Genomic DNA, 19404 nt, shown 5'->3' with positions numbered 1-19404 from the left:
GATGAAACAGAGAGGAGAGGAGGAAGAAGTGGCATTGACTGCCGCACAAACGAAACCACTTCGATACTGTGAAAACCACTTGTTTCTTCGTTGAGAGGGGTTGAATACCCTGTTTTGGAGTTGAAGGGTGTTAGCAGAGAGATGCAATAATTGAGGAGGGTAAAATGTACCTATTCCTATTCCCATGTAAAATGCTGCATTGTCACTACCATGCCTCCTCATGCCACCACCCATGTTATAAAGAAAAACCTTTAATTATAAAACTTTTCAAGATTATTTTTACAATGATAAACTAAAGGACTCTTTCAGACTAAATCCTGCGCACACTTGTTGGTTTGGCAACTCCACATCTTAGAGGGAATTTCATGAGGTACCAAGAGGTACCGAAATTTCCAAACTGAATTTCGGTAACTTCTAATACATACAAGGATCCAAATTTTAGAATTGAAATAGAAAATGTGATATGCCTCTTAGGTTCTCCTCGAGGATCATAAAATCACTCATCTTACTTTGGGACATTCTTACCCCTGTCCATGCCATGTGACACCAAATCGATCCCAGTGCATACTAAGCCCAACAGCAGCATCGAGATCATCATGCCTGATTGCCTGACATCGCACCCAAGAGGTGGTCTTTCCTATTTGGAGTATTTTGGTAGGTATCTCACTGTCACATCACATATATACATTTGATTTGGGCGGCTAATTAACGTCGTTGTACTGTAGTTGTTGTTACAATACACAAGCAGGTGGACTCTCTCTGAGACACTGCACATTCTGAACAATTATCATCCCAAAAACCACTTGATTTCTTTGCACACTCTCTCGATCGATCGCTTCTTCACCTGCGCTTCCTCCTCCCCTTCGCGTAGCTCACACTGGTAAGCGGGACGAAGCTCGGAATGCAGCAATGGCTCCACTGCTCGCCGTTGCCGGCGCCGCAGGAGGAGCCCGTCCGGGAGATGGCGCAGGCAGGGCCGTCGTAGCAGGTGAACGATTCTTGCCTCTCCCGGAGGAGGTCGGCGAGTCGCATTGTCGTCGCCGGCGACGGCGGCGTTGGTGGCGTCTCCTGCGGTGGTGGTGGCGGCCTCAGCGGCTCGGCCTTCAGGATGGCACCCAGTGTGGGCAGCTTGCGAGGTTCAGGTTGTATCGCATGGTTGCTGGAGTTCGTTCTGAATGATCTTGCAGGGGTGCCATCTGATGATGCACAAATCAGATGAAAATGAAATGTTATTTCATATTTGAACCAGGCTGAAATGAAGATTTGGTTGGGGGATGAAGTTGAATCAAATCAAAGACTAGATATGGATAAATATCTGATTGTTATGTTCAGGCAATGTAACACCCTGATTTCCATGCAACCATGAAAGCAACCGTTTCAGTAAATTGATTTCTGTCAAGTCAATCGTTTTATCCAAAAACCCAAAGGAAATGTCAGATTCGAGTTTTGAAGTTTGAGTATGCCTCCGTAGTAAAATTCATTCAAAAGCCCTACATACCACGACTCGCACAAACAATAAAATGCTATTGATATTTGAAACATGCAGAAGTAAATATTTGGTTGGGGTAAATCCTAGAATGGAAAAATATGTATCAGGATGAAGCTGAATCAAACCAAAGATTAGATATAGACAAAAATCTAACTGTTCTGTTTCTGAATTAACTTTTTCTTTCACACATGTAATTTTTTTCGTTACCTCCATTGATACTGTAGAATTCATCCTCGCAGTCAGACTCTAACCAAGGGCAAGCTTCAAAGAAAACCTCATCTCTGCTGCTAGCTGCACAGGTCAATCAAGAAGTTAATACTCTGAAAGCTACAGAGAACTAAACAGTGACCACCATTGAATCAGTCCAAGAACAATAATGTTCAAAACGTGAGCTGCTCAACTGCCCATTGGACCTGGATTGTGTGCCACTAAGGAAGGATGTGTGCATGCTTCCTGCCCTCTCTAACTAGAATCATCAAGAGATGCAGAGAAGTGTCAGCAACTGATCACCTCTCTCTGATTATATTTTTTTTCGGTGCTTGATTTCTTCAGGGGACCATATCATTTCTGGTGTGAAAGACATGGATGGAATGATCTCTCTTAACGAATTGCGTTTACATTAATTATGTCGTGTCCGTACTTTGGTACTGAAACACTCAAATCACAGGAAAACTGATAACTGAACTTCCATCGTCAAAATCACTCAAATCACAGGAAAACTGATAGCTGAACTTCCATCGTCAAAATGAATTTTGCAAGGGATTTCCATGTTCGTGATAGCTGAAATTGATGGATTGATAGATAATCTGATTTTTGTGATAGCTATTTGAGGGTAGAAATGTATGAATTAACTACTATAAAGTTGAAAAATGTTTCAGAAAAATATTCTCTGAATTTTTTCTATATAATTTTTTTTTTGCACGAAACGCGAAGATTGGAAAGCGTGCAAATAAAAGTTCAAAATCCAAAATCAGAAAAAGTAGTGGATTGTCGATCAGTACTGGATCATGTCTTTGCTGAAACTAGATAATCATACTTTCTCTTAAACAGGAAGAAAATAAAGTGCTTGGCAGCTTGTGCTTCAGGTTTGCTGATCATTGGCTAGTGTGTCAACCCAGACAGATAGCACTAAACTGGGCAATTAGTTTCCAGATTTACGCATAGATTGACTATCATCTTAATTCTTAATAATATATTTGGATATCATTAAAATTCAATGATACTTATCTACATATCATATGTCATTTCAGAGATCTTCCACTAAAACATTGAATTTGGCCATAACCACTTTGTAATGGAATTGACAGATGACATCGATTGAAAACGTATTGTGGTCATGGCCTTATCTTCTCTTTTGTGAAACAAAATCCAGTATATTTAAGGAAAGAAAAACATTCTACAATTGGGACATGATTATTTCAAGTCCCTCAGCATGCTCAAAGTGACACTGGGATAATTAATTACTGGAGTATCTTAGATGTAGAACTGTGATAAACTACTACTCGAGTTAATTTGCACCATCTTAGATATAGAACTGAACAAGCAAGCTGGCGGGGCTTTAACTTTATATATGTCCGAGCAACAGAAGCAAATCTGACATAAGAAACACCTGAATCAAAATACAGTGCAACCATTTGTAAGCCATTCAATCAACTTTTTGAAAATAAGATATTACCCTTTTCACAATAACGACAATACAGTATGATCGCTAACTCGAAAGCACAAGTACAGATCACTAAAGCCACCGAAACTATTGCAATAGCACAAACATATCATAAGATTCGCCAAACAACAACGACGACGATGACGACAACAACAACTGCAATAACAAGAATGCGAAGAACTCCAAGATCAGAACAGAACAAACGTAAGAAGAACAGAAGACATTTACCATAGCCAGCTTCTCCCAGGGGCATGTTATCATCAGGTGCCACTTGCCTGTTGTTGGAACCAGCAGCAACAGTCTCCACATTTGCAGCAATCTTCTCCTTGGATTGCAATGGAGTTGAAGAGCCCTTCTTGGCCTTGGAACTCTTTCCTCTCCCAATCAGCCTCATGCCTCCCCTGCAACTCCTATTCCTGGATGAATAGTAGCTACTGCTATTTTGCAAGGTCAAACCTGAACATGAGTTCAGAAATGAGATTGACAATTTGGAGGGGGGAGAGAGAGAGAGATGATTAGTTTAAGTGAGGAGAGAATATACTATGGGGTGGTGGAGTGGACTAATGGGGTGTATATAAAGCAAAGCAGCAGAAGAGACGGATCTTGACTTGGGGAATTGTGTAAAATCAAGGGAGAGAGAGAGAGAGATGCAAATTCAGATAATTGCTCTCATTTTGAGTGGCAGCTTGGAGAAGAGATGGGATGGATGGATGCAGGATATTTATGGTTGGGTAGCTTGCTTGAAAGCTAATCCTGTGGAGGCCAGCGACCTTGTAAGGTGGTGGTGCAGGTCTGTAAGAACTGGTGAAGAGGACAGCTGATGAAATTCAGGTTGGGTGATGATACATTGACGATGTTGCAATTGTGTGTAGGAAACTTCGTACTACCCCATCCCAAACTATAGTAACTTAACCATATATTTAGATATATGCTTGTCTATGTTTATTGCTAAAAGTTATTATATTTTGTGACAGCGGATACATCTTTCATGTGATATTTATTTTGTGGTATGTTGTTATATTTTTTTTCGTATTCCTGTTTGTGTACCATCATTTCTGCAAAGGTTGCCATCAGTCCATCGGCTCTGCCAAGCACACAACAAAGCACAGTACGTCCACATGTCCTACTGTGACTTTATATTAAAAGTAAAACAGTATAAGCTGCTACAGTGTACTACTTCTGTTTTACTTGTCATTTATGGCATTAACACGGTCATCCACACGTTTCTTTTGAAATCGTTTCTGTTCATATATGTATATAATCATTAAAAATATTAGCTATATGAAAGTATTTTTTTCATTAAAAATATATCAATGTTATTTACTCATATCGATTCTTAATATAACAATATTGTTTGACATATTAGTGATTTAAGGTCTTACCATTCTTTTGCTGTGAAGTAAACTGTTAAAGTCATATAATCTGACTTGACTGCTCAGTAGCGTATCAAGAAGAATATCTTAGTGGTCTGAACAAACTAGATAAAGATATAATTCTATTTACATGTATGTATGACAAAAAGTTTTAGTGAGAATTTCATAGGAGCTTCCATGATCCTATTGTCAGTAGTAGTGGAGGCTCGAGCTCCCGTCGCTCCTATGCTAGATCCACCCTGTGACGGCTTGTAGTCTAAAACTTAAAATAGAATGAAACTACTATGAGACAGTTATGTTCACTTGTCCCACTCTAAGTTTTGATGGTACAAATTTAGTTCTCCCTCTGTCGCATAAAAGCGTCATTTTTTTGCCATTGGTAAACAAAATAAGAGTGAGGGTAAAAGACCAAAATGTCAGCAATACCGCAGTGGTAAATAAAGGGAAATTAAGGGGTATTTAAAGGATAAAATTTGTCAATTTGTGAGCGAGAATAGGCGGTAGGAAGGTAGAAATAGACTATTTTTGTTACAAAGTAGAGGATTGCATGAAATGAATTCATCTTTCTTCAGATACTCGTACACTAATCATCTGTGACGTGCTAGATGATTGTCCTTTGTATAACCATTATTGCTTTCTGCATCCAAGGGGCCTGCCGCGAGGCCTTGGCTGTGGCAGCTGCGCAGCTGCGGCTACAATTGCAGCCAGTGCAGCCGAGCACCCCTTAAACATCTCAAAATGAAAGGAGCAATACTACCAAAGTATTGTAATCTACTCAAAAACTATATAAATAATTAAAAATAAAATATATGGACAAGAAAGGGCGAACTGCATAGCAAGAATAAAAGAAAAGCGTCATGCGAAAAGTCTGCAAGATGCAACAAAGAGAGAACTATGAAGTTCAATTAGTACTTGTATAGAAGAGAAGAGCACTGGTTACATCAAACATGGAACAAAACAGAAATTTTTGAATTAGGCAATAAGATGCAACCCTATAAATGAACTAAACAACACTAAACTTTGAGTAACAGTTCTCAGAGTCCACAGCACACTTAGCAGTGTAGTACAAGGAGTAGAATGGCAACACTGCCTTGCACAGCAACACTATTTCATAGCTGGTTGCTTTTGCTAAGCTGAGCTCACTGCTATGAGTGGCCAGAGGGGCAGAGCTAGGACATGGCAAGCACAGACCCTGCAGCCTAGCCAACTCTGTCTCAGAGGACAATGGGTTCTTGGAGACGAAGACCTCCTTCACGGATAGGCGACTTGGCAGCAAAATTTCCACTAAATCAGCAATGTAGCCAAGTCCATCACCCAACAATGACAGCCCCCCAATATCTCTCTGAAGAACCGTACACCAGAATTTAGGATCTGGATTTTCTTTCAGAATCGCCCCGATGATCTTTGCGCCGAAGAATGATCCGTTCAGCTTCGCGGCGATCGATTTTCCTGCTGCCACCAGCCTAGGGTTCTCCTGGACATCTGTGCCGGCGAAGGCATGCGCTTTGAAGAAGAACCAGTACTCTGGGCAGGGCAAAAACTTCAGTTTGATAGGCTGCACTGTTCCAATTGTAGTGACATGCTTGTTGCTGGTTGTGACTATGATCTTGCTACCTTGTTTGCCACAATTCAGGCTTTTCAGGAGCTCCTCAAGCATGTTCTTCCTGTGTATGTCAACATCCTCGAAAACAATCAAGAACCTCTTGTTGAAGAAACTCTGCTCCAGTTCATGTAGTGGATCATCTGAATTTCCAACATCTCCGATGACATGTTTAGGCCGTAGAACAGGCTTTGGTTCACACATCTCCATCTTGTAGGTGTGTGAGAAATTGAACAGCAAGATTGTTGTGAAGTGGCTGCGCACCCTAGCATCATCACAGGCATGCTGTACTAGGGTGGTCTTCCCGACCCCGATATCGCCAAGAATCGGAAGAACACCAAGTTTTCCTCTTGGTAGATCATCCTCATGCAGCAAGAAGTTGATGATCATCTCCTTGTCGACATGTCGGCCGAACATCTGCCCCTCGATGAAGATGTTGGTAGCTAGAGGCCGATGAATCGGCTGGCAGGCCTGAAGGAGCATCATGAACTCCTTGAGATCACCACACATGCTCTGCAAGCTCTCAACCACCCTATCAATCTCATCAACACCGATGTCGTGGCGAGACAGTATGTTCCTCACGGTGAAAGCCGCGACGCGCACACGCTTTGCAGGATTGAACTTGGACAAGGAGAAAGGCTTGGGATCTACCTCATCGCGATTCTTGTCATCAAGATCAGGCTCCCCGCATCCGATCGTGTCGAGCAAGTAACGGCCTTGGTATGCGCCATCGATGAGCTCCGAGAGCCACTCGAGGGTGCCATGGTTGGTGATCTGCCTCCCTTTGGCCTCCTCAACCACGCTATGGATCTTGATCAGCATGCGGCATATCCTCTGTAACTTGACTTCAGTGCTGTGATCTCCATTGAAATTACTGACAACAAGGGATATCACTCTGCTGATCACATCGCCAACAATTGCCGAGAAGATTGCTTCTGCCATCGGTGAAAGTGTTTAGCAGATGGTGTAGGAATCTCTTTGGAAGAAGCCAACGGATGTGTGATGTGTGTGGTTGAATGTCATAACTTTTGACGAATCTAAGCTGGTGATAAAAGTCAAGATGAGAACCAATAATATTATCAGCAGCTGGCACATAACAATATTGGCCTGAAAGAGACACAAAAGACTTGGGCGCGTGACTGCATGTCATAAGTCTTGCTTTAATTCAGAGTGGTTTTACAGTCCTAAGCAATGATGATATACTCCCTCGAGTCACAAATATGTATCATTTTAGACTGTAAAAAGTCAATAAGATGTAACTTTGATGACTTCATTCGTAGCATAAATCGAAAAATTGTTGCATAAGTTTAAAATTGTAAAATTTTTGTTACTTCAAATGTGATCATTTTCATATGCACAATACCTATATTCACAGAGTGATTATATTTGAAGTTAACTTATGTTAGAAGCCTACAAAATTAGTAGTAAAAAGTTTGGTATTCTAAACGACTCTAATATAATATCATAATCACGAAAGTAATTCCAAATATAATAGAGATTTTTTTTGATACATCATGAGCTGAGTGATGACTGGGTAGCCTAGGGAAAATTGATTTTTAGAACAAACTAAAATTCCCTTGGTTTATTGAAAGATAACAGCAGAAGGATAGTAATGGATTTTGGTCAGTTAAAAGCAGAGGACTGTAAAAAGTCCAGGACTTCCACAAGACAGCTGACACACTACGCTGCCCTAATAAATTAAGTTTTTAGCAACCGAATTGACCAGGAACCTTTTTTCCTCCCTAGAAACTGATTGCGACGAACATTCAATTAGGCATCAGTATTAGATTACAATGACAAAAGCAGGCAGCTGCGTAGATTTGTTGTCATCATTTTAGTAGAAGAGACCTAAAGGACAGCAACTTGGAAGTAACTGACAGGGCCACCACTAGTATAGTACCAGTCAATTTTTTTTATTTTTTTATTTTTTTGCCTTTCCATCTACATCTTGCTTTGTATACAAGCAAACCTGTCGCTTGCGAGCATTAATGTCTTTTAACCCCTTCGTTAAGTTTTTGGGGCTGTTATTTCTTCCCTGCTGCAAATGGTAACCAAAGATGGTGACAACCGGTGGTCTGAGTCGGAGCCAGCAAGAACGGATTACCTACCCTCCTTCCCATCGTGTTGTCCCTCTCAACCAGAAGAATTGGACCTTCATGTCGTGGCTGGAGATCTGTGTTGCAACCTTTCGATCTACTAACAGGAAATACTCCAGCAAGAAGGGCAAAGTAGGGATCTTAGAACTCCCATCGTCTTCTCCTAGCTGCCATAGCCAGCACTTTGTATCTTTTTTGCTATCCGTGATACGGCTTGCCCAAGCTGAACTTGTTGGTTCCTATTACCAGGGGTGGAGCTGGAACGAAAAGGGAAGGGGTATCATTCGCTTGCTTTACTCTATTTTAGATCAAGTTTAAGCTAATATGAGTACCTGAGTTTGAAGAGTGATGCTCCAGTGCAATATACTTGAAGTATTCTACTCCAAGCAGAATTAATCTGGACCGTATATTTTAAAGGACAGGTAAGTAATCTCCTAATATCCTGACGAGAGTGGTGGCCGTGACGTTCTGCATGACGCCGGTGGCGCGCCATGGCGCGACGGCCATGGCGGCGTTCCAGATCTGCGCCCAGGTCTGGCTCGCCACGTCGCTCCTCGCCGATGGCCTCGCCGTCGCCGGCCAGGTGAGCTAGCTAGCTACCTACCTACCTAGCTTAGCCTTCATTCCGATGATATATGCATGGCTGCTTAATTAACTTTGCTTAAATTGATCAATCAACCTCAGGCCTTGCTTGCCAACGCGTTTGCAAAGAAGGATCACTAAAGGTGGCGGTGACCACCGCCCGCGTGCTGCAGCTTGCCATCGTCCTCGGCGTCGGGCTGACGGCCTTCCTCGCCGCCGGCATGTGGTTTGGCGCCGGCGTTTTCACCAGCGACGCCGCCGTCATCAGCGCCATCCACAAAGGCGTTCCGGTACGATGGTCATCATAAGCAAGAACAGATTAATCTTCAGATATTAGTAAACATTTTTCTCATGAACATATCTGACGATTGTCTCCAAATCGATCAGTTCGTCGCTGGCACGCAGACGATAAGCACGCTGGCCTTCGTCTTCGACGGCAAATGGAGGGGACTGGCGTCAATTAGGATAGGATAGGGAGAGGGTGAACAGTTAGATAATGACAGTTTACGATAATACCCCTACGTGAATTATTATCGCTGGACAAATATAGCCCTCCACATTTCTACTCCAATAAAATCTGGTGGGAGTAGAACTAGATCTCAACCCTACGATTAAATATGATTAACGGCACGGATTAATTTCTACTCCAAGTAGAAAGCACCGGAGCGAGTCTCGAGTTTGAATTGAGGGGGTACCGGTGGACATATTGTGAACATAGATGAACTGTAGCTAAAAAATTTTTCTTAACTGGTTCCTGGGCACCCTCCCCCCTCCTACCTAGCTTTGCCCCTGCCTATTACATGTGGTCAATGATGTCATTGTAACAAGATAGCTTTCGTGGTTGGATCCAATGACAACATCAAGCTGAGAGGCTTTTACTTCCTGAATGCATTGCCTCGGAGAACCTATTCCATGAGGTGTAGGAAGAAAACATGTTGAGTTTGAGATGAATATGTGAATGTAGTCGATGAGCAGGACTTGTAGTTTTCATAAATGTTAGAATAGAATTATATTCGGACTCATATCATAAGCACTCCGATAAATAAAGAGGCAACACCTAACGTAAGTGCATAGGGACTATAGCATAGGCGAAGGAATGACTTCCTGGCAGCCTAACTGGTGAAATGTCCTAGTTGGGGATGAGCACTGTAATCAATACTGTAAAATTGTCTGGTCCTTATTCTGAGATGAACAATTGGCATTTTGATATTATTGGTTTTGATATTTAAAGATTATTAGCGAAGTGGTTTTGGAGATGATTGATTTGTAGGTGATGAACAGGAACTGCTGCTGACTGTTTGGACTGGTCAGATCGGAGCTATGCATGCAGTCAGACCGGCCAGCCCACGGTCTGACCAGCCAACTCTGTGTCGGTTTTGGTTTCGGATTGTTTCGTTGGATATCCGTGGATAATTCATGTTTATCACTTCTAGATGGGTACTATGCATATGCAATACTGTTGTTTGCTAATAATGAGTCAGGTTGGTGAGAACTTGTGCTCGAATATAGTTTCTTGGTTGATGCATGTATAGGTGGTTTTGATGCCTCGGGTGAGTGTTGCCGGTGATGGATCGGGAGTCAACTTGGGAGAAGATGACGTCCGGACGATCAGGATATCTTGCAGGATGCTTAGACTAAAGATCAATGCACGTGGTTGGTGAAGATTCCATATGGCATACGATGGAGATATTGTGTGCGTATGGGATGTGGAGTCGAATTTGAAAATAGTCCAAATTTGGTATAATTGGAGTATGTAAAGTTTGTTTCTTATACGGGAAGGTTTCCTATGGGATTAGGACTTCTAGTACATGGTTGGTTCGTGGCTTTAGGCTACCTATCTCAGGTATATAAAGAGAGGGAGGGTGTGTCCTCTTGGTATCGTTTTTGAGAGAGTAGAGTTGAGAGAAAAGTTAGGGTTTCGAGTGTAGTCGAGATTGTCGTGAGGAGTGTTGTTGTTGCACTTTGTAAACACAGAGAGAAGTAATAAAGTTTCAATCTATTTCGAGAGAGATCTTCGATTTGTGTTTGCTTGGGTTCGGCGGTCCAACCGACGGGACACCGACGGTCAGACTGACAGCTATTGGTATTTCTTAACGACATTACTAGAAATATGAATTCCCAGCAATGGTGTGGAAATGGCCCTGGTATAGTTATGGTTACAGAAGTAATCCGCAAGCGCACGGATATACCATTGTAGCATTTCACCCGGAAGTATTCCAAGGTATCGTATTTGTTTAATCCCAATGGAAGATTTATAAGAAAGAGAAATCTGCTAATAACTTATATATATATATATATATATATATATATATATATATATATGTATATATATCAAAGTCTAAACATGGGTTACTTTAATTATATGGTAGAGTGACACGAAGCAGAAGGACTTAGATTCTTTCATTTAAATAATTCTAGGCTAATGTGGAAGAAGAAATAGAAAAGTAATCATTCCTTTACTTCTAATATACACTCAACTTTAGTTTACATTTGCTAGTGTACAGTTTTATTGACCAATACCCCCTAACAGTGCCCTCCTAGGGCTTCGAGAGATCACCCCGGGTTGCCGAGTTTCTTACGATAACCTGTCATGGCCGTCCAACTGGGGCTAAATACAGAGCAGTACCCTCCCCAGGAAATTGTCTTAGGAATATATATTAACGTAGAGGAATGCCCGTACTGAGCTGTCATCATTAGCAGCCTACTTCTACTGTCCCGCATCATATATGCCCAATTAATGATATATAATAATCTAAGCACCATGCTTATATTGTCAAATATTACTCTGTATCCTCTAGAATAATATAGAGCAATCATTTGCATGAACATTAAACCCACACCATTGCACCTCTCTGGTAGGCTAGTCACACAACTATATCAGCACAAATACAAAGTAAAACCAGTACTCAGATAAAGTAAAGTACCAAAGGTATATAAAGAAGAATATTCTATTAATTCTGGAAGTCTTACAAAATAAGAAAGAAAAGCTACTAGAGTCATACCGAAATCTTCTGAAGACTCGAGGACTCCGAGAACTATCCTATTCTATTCCACTTAGCACTAGAGCACTAAACTAAACTTGAGATAGAGATCAAAGCTTCTTGCTTGAGTGTGTGATGGAATGAAGAAGTGACCCCTTTATATAGCCTCCCAATGACGGTTATGGCAGTTGGAATTGTCAGAAATGCCCCGCAATAGTCATTGGGAGTGCATCTGAAGCGTCCACGTGGAGGGACGAACTAAACGGCCGCTGTCAGGGTTCAGCCGAACCTGGGCCGGCCCAGTAGACCTCCAGATTTGGTAGAGGGGTTGACAGGTAAGTCCTCATGGTGTTTATGACAGTTATGGCGGTATCTAGGATGGTTGCACCTGACATGTGGGCCCCTTTATCCTTGAGCTTGCTTAGGAGTGAGTTTTTCTTCATTTCTTCTTCATTTATGTGCTAATCTCTGCAAACAAATAATACTCCAAGTACAAGTGGAAATAAATTATTCTAAAATAAATATGCATTGCAAGCATAGCTAGTTCTCCTTTATTTTTAGTTATATTGACGATCGAAACTGGTCTATAACGACCGTCAACAAATCCGCCCAAGCTTGAAACTTTGCTTGTCCCGAGTAAATGACTCAGAAAAATAAACTTGGTTGTTGATCAGGAGTTTCTACCATGATGTATATCTCAAATGTACAAGTGCAAAGTTTGAGTACTCTCTCTCATATTAGTAAGTAGGCACGGTGGCTTACCCATAAGCCCAATCCCCGTGGAACACATGCTTCTCGTCACTGTTGACGGTCGTTATCGATCAATTTCGCCCGTCAATATTACTAAAATAAAGGAGAACTAGTTATGCTTGCAATGCGTATTTGTGTTAGAATAAGATATTTTCCACTAGCACTAGGCTTTCAAACCTTTTGTAGAGAATAAACATAAAATGGAGGAGAATCGACAATAATTGGACGATCAATCAATCGGACGTTATCGAGAATCAAACATATGGATGGATGGGCCAAGAACTCAGAAATGACATGACCAACTGAGCCAAAATTCACGAGTCTGAAGTGAGGAACAGAAAAGGAGGCCATCGACCAAATTGTGGGCCGGTTGGGCCACCCCAAGGTTCGGCCGAACCAGCCGTAGCGCCAATCGATTCAGGTTTTGACTAGACGGCTCAGATGGACTCCTTATGACGGTTGGAGGGTATTAACGACCTTTCCAACCGTCATAACTCAGCTATAAAAGGCATTCACCTCACTCCCTCCAACACACACCTCAAGTAAGAAGAATCAAGCTCTCTCTCTAGTTTACTAGTGTTCTAAAGTTAGTGGAGTAGGAATAGAATAAGAGCCTTAGTCCTAGAAGTCTTCGGAAGGATTCAGGTATGGTTCTAGTAGCTCTACTCTCTTTTGTAAGACTTGTACTTTTATTAGAATATTCTTCTTTATAATACTTTGGTATTGTATTACTTTCCAAGTATATGAATACCAACTTTATTATATATCCAAATTATATTGATTATGATGCTAGCTTATCTAGGAAATGTAATGGTGTGGGTATAATGATCGTGTATACGATTACTCCATGTCATGACGATGATATTATAGTAGTATTTGGTAATTTAAGCGTGGTGTTTAGATTGCTGGATATTATTATTTGGGGTTATATAATGCGAATTTGTCGAGGTGGACTGCTAATGGTGACAGCTCAGTATGAGTATTCCTCCACGCGTATATATAATCCTAAGTTACTTTCCTGGGGAGGGTACTCCTCCGTATTTAGCCCCGGTTGGATGATCATGACGGGTTGTTCGTAAGAAACTTGGCAATCAGTGCTAGCTTCTCGAAGCACCAGGAGGGCGTTGGAAAGAGGGTATTAGCTAAGTAATCGTATAACTAGGATGTGTATATAATGTGTATGTATATTAGAAGTGCAGGAATAGATTCTTTCTACTTTCTTTCCACTTAGCTCAGATGATTTATTCTGAGAGTATATAATTCTCTTGTTGTGTGTCACTCTACCCTATCCATTATCTTAACCACTGCTTAGACTTTGATTATTACAAGTAAAATATAAGATATTAGTATAGTTCTCTCTATTATAATCTTCCCACGGGATTAAACAAATACGATACCCTTGGAATACTCTTAGGTGAAATGCTACAATGATATATCCGTGCGCTTGCGGATGAATTATGTAACCATAATATACCATGAGTATTTCTGCGTTATTGCTAGAAATTACACTTCTAGTAATGTCGTTAACAAATACCAACAGTCGCCTTGGATGGTTGGAGACAGAACAGATCATAGAGTATCATTCTCTCATTCTTTGCTTAACTCTTATTCCAAAAGTTTTCAAATGATTTTGCAAATAAAATCCAAGTTCCTCAAATGATTCTCTCAATCACTCGAAGTGTATATTTATTCCTCGCCAAGATATTGCCTTGAGCTTTCTTAGGAGTGAGTTTTACTTCATTTCTTATTCATTTATGTGCTAATCTCTGCAAACAAATAATACTCCAAGTACAAGTGGAAATATATTATTCTAAAATAAATATGCATTGCAAGCATATTGACGGTCGAAACTAGTCTATAACGACCGTCAACAACGGCATCGCACCGATTAGACCGACGGGAACATGTCGGTCAGACCGGCGGCAGCGACAGGAGGCAGAGGCGATCGCAGGGCGGTTCGGCTGGGAGATCAACACCGGTTAGACCAGCGGCATAGGCGCGGTCAGACCGGCGGATCAACCCCGGCCAGACCGATCTACATCGGATTCTAGGGTAACTTTTAATTCCATTAAAAGTTTAGATTTTCGGCTAGCTTAGTTCTTGCTATTCGATCCTACAAATGCTTCAGGAATGTAGGTTTAAGATGAACCTCGTAACAAAAAAACCGTATTATATTATATTTATTTATTTATAAATAAATGCATGTGCGAGATGGTGATGAGCTAGGGCAACATTTTTTTCCTATTGATTAGGGGTTAGGCAGGGCAGAGAGTGTGGGTGGGGCGTGGGATTTGGCAAGCGAAGGGGAGAAATGTGGTGGGGGAAGGGGAGGCAATCTCACCCGTTCGATCTGTTATAGATTAATATTGATCGTTGGATATGATGAATGAGAGGAATGTATCATGTTTGTGAAGAAGAAGAAGAAGAAGAAGAAGAAGAAGAAGAAGAGATAGAAAACAATTAAACCGTTTATTGCATGCCATATAGAGAGGATAGGCTAAGGTCACTGACAAGAGGGACCCACATGTCATAGAGAGGATGCAATGGGTCTACCATGGATCTAGTCCATAGAGGAGGTCCACTATGGTCCATAGAGATGGATGCCTAAGATAAATTGGCCACTGTTGACCGAAATAATCTAACTATTCAGATCAATTCTGATCTAGTGATGCAGAGAGGTGCCACGTGGAGCCTGGGTGGCAGCCACAGAGGACGGATTAGCTGATAAAATGCTGATGTGGCAACCATGTTGGATCAACAAAGGCAGACCCAGGAGCAGCGGCACACGGCGAACAAAGGAGCGAGACACTGAGGACAGCAATGGACAGGGAATGGTGAGGCGACACTTAACAACACTTTGGCAACCACTGATGAGGATGAACGGTGGCCAGCGACGGGCTTCAAGGGTCAACGACAATGACAGTGCTCTAACAAGACTTGAGAAAGAAGAGGTGGTGACCGAGTTTCCCTGTGTCCTTCAGATGCCGATGGCGGCTTCGGCGGGGATCATCGGCGCAGCTCGGCTAGAGACGACGGGCAGTAGGAGCACTTGGAACTTTCGGTGGTCTTAGTCTTCCGGAAAGTGGAGGCCGGTCGCACGGCTGCTGCAGTGCCGAAGGAGGAGGTGGCATTGACTGATGATTACCGGGGCAATGATACTGCTCGGCCGGAGCGGCGCCGATGGTGGAGGAGAGAGAATGAGCATGCGGGAAGGCGGCTGGGGTATGGGACGAGCTCGGACAAGGGGATGCTATTTATTAGCCAAGGAGGAAGTGACCGGTGGGGATTTGATAGCTAGAGGCAGCGAAGAAACTAGCGTTTATCTCGAGTTGACCAAGATGGAACAGCGACAAAATCAGTGGGATTCCCTTTGAGATTTTTGGAGATTTATTAGGAGAAAAGATAGAGGAGGATTTATTTAGTAAAATTAAACCATATTTCATTTATGAAGTTTCCATTAAAAAAATTTAAGCGAATAAATATGAATGTGAATTTTCAAAATTAGGCAAATTTGAAAAAGGGATGTGACACAACCCTTGGACGAGCAACCTCCTCCCTTCCTCAATTCACCACCGCATTAGTCCAGTAATTAATAGGAGAGGGGGGAATAGGAGACAGATGGTGGTCACTGACATATGGGCCTTACATGGGTCTAGCTATATCTTTTTTACTTTTTCCTTAGAACTGCCATGTAGTCGTCACATCGGTCAAAAATCAAGTCAATGTGCCATGCATGTGGGCACTTTGTAGGACGAAACATACATGCAAACTGCTCGATAAGACAAAACACTGGTGGAGAAACCATCTTTGGTCGGTCGACCAAAATCTACAATAGTTCCGGTTCCACTAAAAACCGGGAATAAAAATCATCTTTTAGTCTTGGTTGGTGGCTACAGTGGGCATATTTAATCTTTAGTCCCGATTCGTATGTTGTTAGGGGCTGTCAGGCCCTCCCGTGATCTTTAGTCCTGGTTGGTAACAATCCTAACTTTAGTCCCAGTTGGTGTTACCAACCGGGAGTAAAGATCCCGTGATCTTTACTCCCGGTTGGTAAAGTTAGGATTTTTAGTCCCAGTTGTTAAACAACCGGTAAAACAAAGCCTCTATCCATGCGCGCGCATGCAAGTCTCCTATTAATTCCATCCTTATCTCCTCCTCTCCCATCCAGCCATCCTCTCCATCTTATCTTCTTCTCTCCTCCTCTCCTCCCATCCTTCTCTTCCTTCTTCTCTCACCCCATCTCCTCCTCCCCTCTCCTCCCCCTCCTCCCCTCCCTTCCCCTCCAGCGGGGCGGCGTGATGGAGGCCGGCCACAGCGGCCCCGGACGGGGCGATGGGATGGAGGCCGCCGCCGCCGGCCCGGCGCGGGGCGGCGGCCGGCTGCGTCGGGCGGGAGGCGGCGGCCGACGCAGGTCGGGAAGGCAGCGGCCGGCTGCGTCGGGCGCGGGGTGGCGAGATGGGGGCGGCTGGCGCCGGTCGAGGGGGCGGCGGCGGGCGGCGGGCCGCCCAGCTGGCCGCAGGCGGCAGGGAGCGCGGCCGCGAGCGGCGTTGGCGGCGGGCCGCGGGCGGCAGGGAGCGCGGCAGTGGCGGGAGCTGGCGGCCGGTGGCGCCCTCTCCTCTGCCGGAGAGGGGAGGCGGCAGCGAAGCACAATTTTCTTTTTTTTTCCTGAATTTGTGATACATTTAGATCTAAGAACTTGTGATTCATTGGATCTATGATGTTTGGATCTGTGATGTATATGATGCGTGATGTATTTGATGTGTGGATCTGTGATGTATTTCTTTAAGAATTTGAGTTGTATTTTTTTGAGAATTTGTGATGTGAATGATTCATTGATTTGGGATGATACTTTGATTTTGGGATATTTGGGGAGATTTGGGAAGGAGCAACTCTTTGGAAAGAAACAATGAAAATAAAAAAAAAAGAAAAAAATGGTGACCAACCGGGACTGTGCTGCTATCTTTAGTCCCGGTTGGTAACACCAACCAGTTACCAACCGGGACTACAGATGGATTTTTAGTCCCGGTTATTTAAACCGGGACTAAAGATAGTGATCTTTAGTCCCGGATTCGTAGTCCTGGCTGGAAAACCGGGACTACAAAGGGGTTACCAACCGGGACTACAAACCATCTCTCCACCAGTGAAACAATCTGGTATTGATAGGCGAGCGAGGCTTTCTATCTGGTTTTGCGGTTGAGAGATGTGAACAAGCCGGGCCTATGGTTGGGGGAAACAAAATGGATTCTTTTCCCTTCAATACGTCCCTATGTTTGACAACTTAGGCCCAAGTTGTAATTAAGGGCTTCGATTAGCCCCCACCTCCATCTAGCTCGTTTTGAATCGTCAAGAAAGTAAGTTTCTTCCTCTAAAGAAATGGATAAGGTTTTGCAATATGGAAGGAACTAATTGCATATCTCCAAAGAGAGAAGAAGTGATCAGAACAAGAAGAAAGCTGGTATGGAAACTGTTCGAGATAAGCACTTAGGCACGGAATCTATACATTTAGCAGAGCTTTGATGGTCCATTTGAAAATCGTGTATCTACAATGAGCTCCAATCGATACATTTAGCAGAGCTTCATGAATTCGATGAAGTAGCGTTTTGCTCAAATTAGGATAGAATTAATCTATTAAACGCCCCTCTAAATTTATGCATATCAACGTTAGCAGGAAATGAATTCTTGCCTTGGCATGCAAACGACTCCTCGCTTATATAAACGAGTATATCTCGTCGTCACTCGCCACTCGGTCTCCTCAACCATTCCCATTTCCAAATTTACATCATTCAACAGCGTAATATCCATCGAATCAGCAATGGCGAACTACTGCAGGAGGATGACCTCCCCTCTCTCGAGCTTCGTCCCCGTCCTCCTCCTCATCGTCGTCGCCGTGCAATCCCAAGGTATATATTCTAAGCTCGACCTGGATTCATCTCTGAACTTGTAATGTAATTCTTGACGGATTACACATTTAATTTACCACGGTGTGTGTGCGTGTATCAATCAACTAGCATGGGCGCTGGATGCCCAGGTTGCGGACGACATGGTGCCGATGAAGCCGGCGAAGCCGGTGGTGGTGGCCATCGGTGGCGGCGGCGTAGTAGGGACGTTGGCGGCGCCGTTGTGCCTGCAGTGCCGGTGCTGCTCGAAGACGAACCCGAGCAACTGCGAGCTCACTAGCTGTAGCTCCACCTTCAACTGCGACCCCGCCGGCAAGTGTACCCTCGTTCAGCAGCGCTGCGGCTGCTAGCTGCAAGCCTAGCTACTGATGCTGATGCATGAACTGATGCATGGTTACCCATGGATAGTTCGTGTTGAAAGCATAAGCTTGTATAGATTTGATTCATCTCATCAATAAATCTTGGCATTAAACAAACGATAGCAAACCCATAGCAATGGATGGTTAGATTTGATTCCTACTACGCTACTACCAAAAACCCAGTGGGGTTTATGGTAAATTGGCCCTATGTCTATACGAGAATTCCATGGATCGATCCCCTAGAGTTTTAAACTGTTCCCTAGAGCTGCTAAAGCAACCCAAGGGAAGTAAAATATCCCTGGGTGTAGGACATAGTATAGACAGGTGTTCTGCTGCCAAGAAGTGGCAGCAACGACGTCTCCTAGCGAAGGGAAGGATTGAGAAGACGGCAAAGGAGCACGAGCTCTCGTAGATGGTGGTGGCGCAAGAAATGCAATGGCGATCATGCGGTGAAGCTTGCCACCCAATGACGACGCTGAGGGCACCACTCACCCGCAGTTGAGGGAGCTCCCAACGAGAAGACGACACAATGTGGACCAGACCAGTGAACGGCGATGGCAGGCTAGCGTTGGTGCTCACCGATCTATAAGGGTGTAAGTAGCTAACCTGCGAAA

General features: G+C 43.2%; 3 protein-coding genes and 1 pseudogene across 3 annotated transcripts; 2 read left to right on the top strand and 2 right to left on the bottom strand.

Moving 5' to 3' along the window:
• Window positions 1–233: 233 nt before the first annotated feature.
• Window positions 234–3861, bottom strand: LOC127756446 (uncharacterized protein At3g27210-like). The gene is made up of 3 exons (XM_052281778.1): window positions 3381–3861; window positions 1697–1780; window positions 234–1196 (listed from the first exon to the last, which is right to left on the bottom strand). Exons 1-3 carry the CDS (start codon window positions 3544–3546, stop codon window positions 841–843), a joined length of 606 nt encoding a protein of 201 aa, XP_052137738.1. The 5' UTR covers window positions 3547–3861; the 3' UTR covers window positions 234–840.
• Window positions 3862–5422: 1561 nt separating this feature from the next.
• Window positions 5423–7231, bottom strand: LOC127756878 (disease resistance protein RGA2-like). Its single transcript, XM_052282260.1, has one exon. It carries the CDS (start codon window positions 7065–7067, stop codon window positions 5529–5531), a length of 1539 nt encoding a protein of 512 aa, XP_052138220.1. The 5' UTR covers window positions 7068–7231; the 3' UTR covers window positions 5423–5528.
• Window positions 7232–8573: 1342 nt separating this feature from the next.
• On the top strand, window positions 8574–10396 carry LOC127758162 (protein DETOXIFICATION 42-like; annotated as a pseudogene).
• Window positions 10397–18346: 7950 nt separating this feature from the next.
• On the top strand, window positions 18347–18781 carry LOC127756966 (uncharacterized). The gene is made up of 2 exons (XM_052282358.1): window positions 18347–18434; window positions 18543–18781. The coding sequence occupies exons 1-2, from the start codon at window positions 18347–18349 to the stop codon at window positions 18779–18781; spliced, it is 327 nt and encodes a 108-aa protein (XP_052138318.1).
• The last annotated feature ends 623 nt before the right edge of the window (window positions 18782–19404 follow it).

This window comes from Oryza glaberrima, chromosome 12 (genome assembly GCF_000147395.1).
Source record: "Oryza glaberrima chromosome 12, OglaRS2, whole genome shotgun sequence".
In the NCBI taxonomy this organism is placed as follows: Eukaryota; Viridiplantae; Streptophyta; class Magnoliopsida; order Poales; family Poaceae; genus Oryza; species Oryza glaberrima.
Note: the sequence above shows the minus strand (reverse complement) of the source record. Positions and strands in the feature narration are given on the sequence as shown.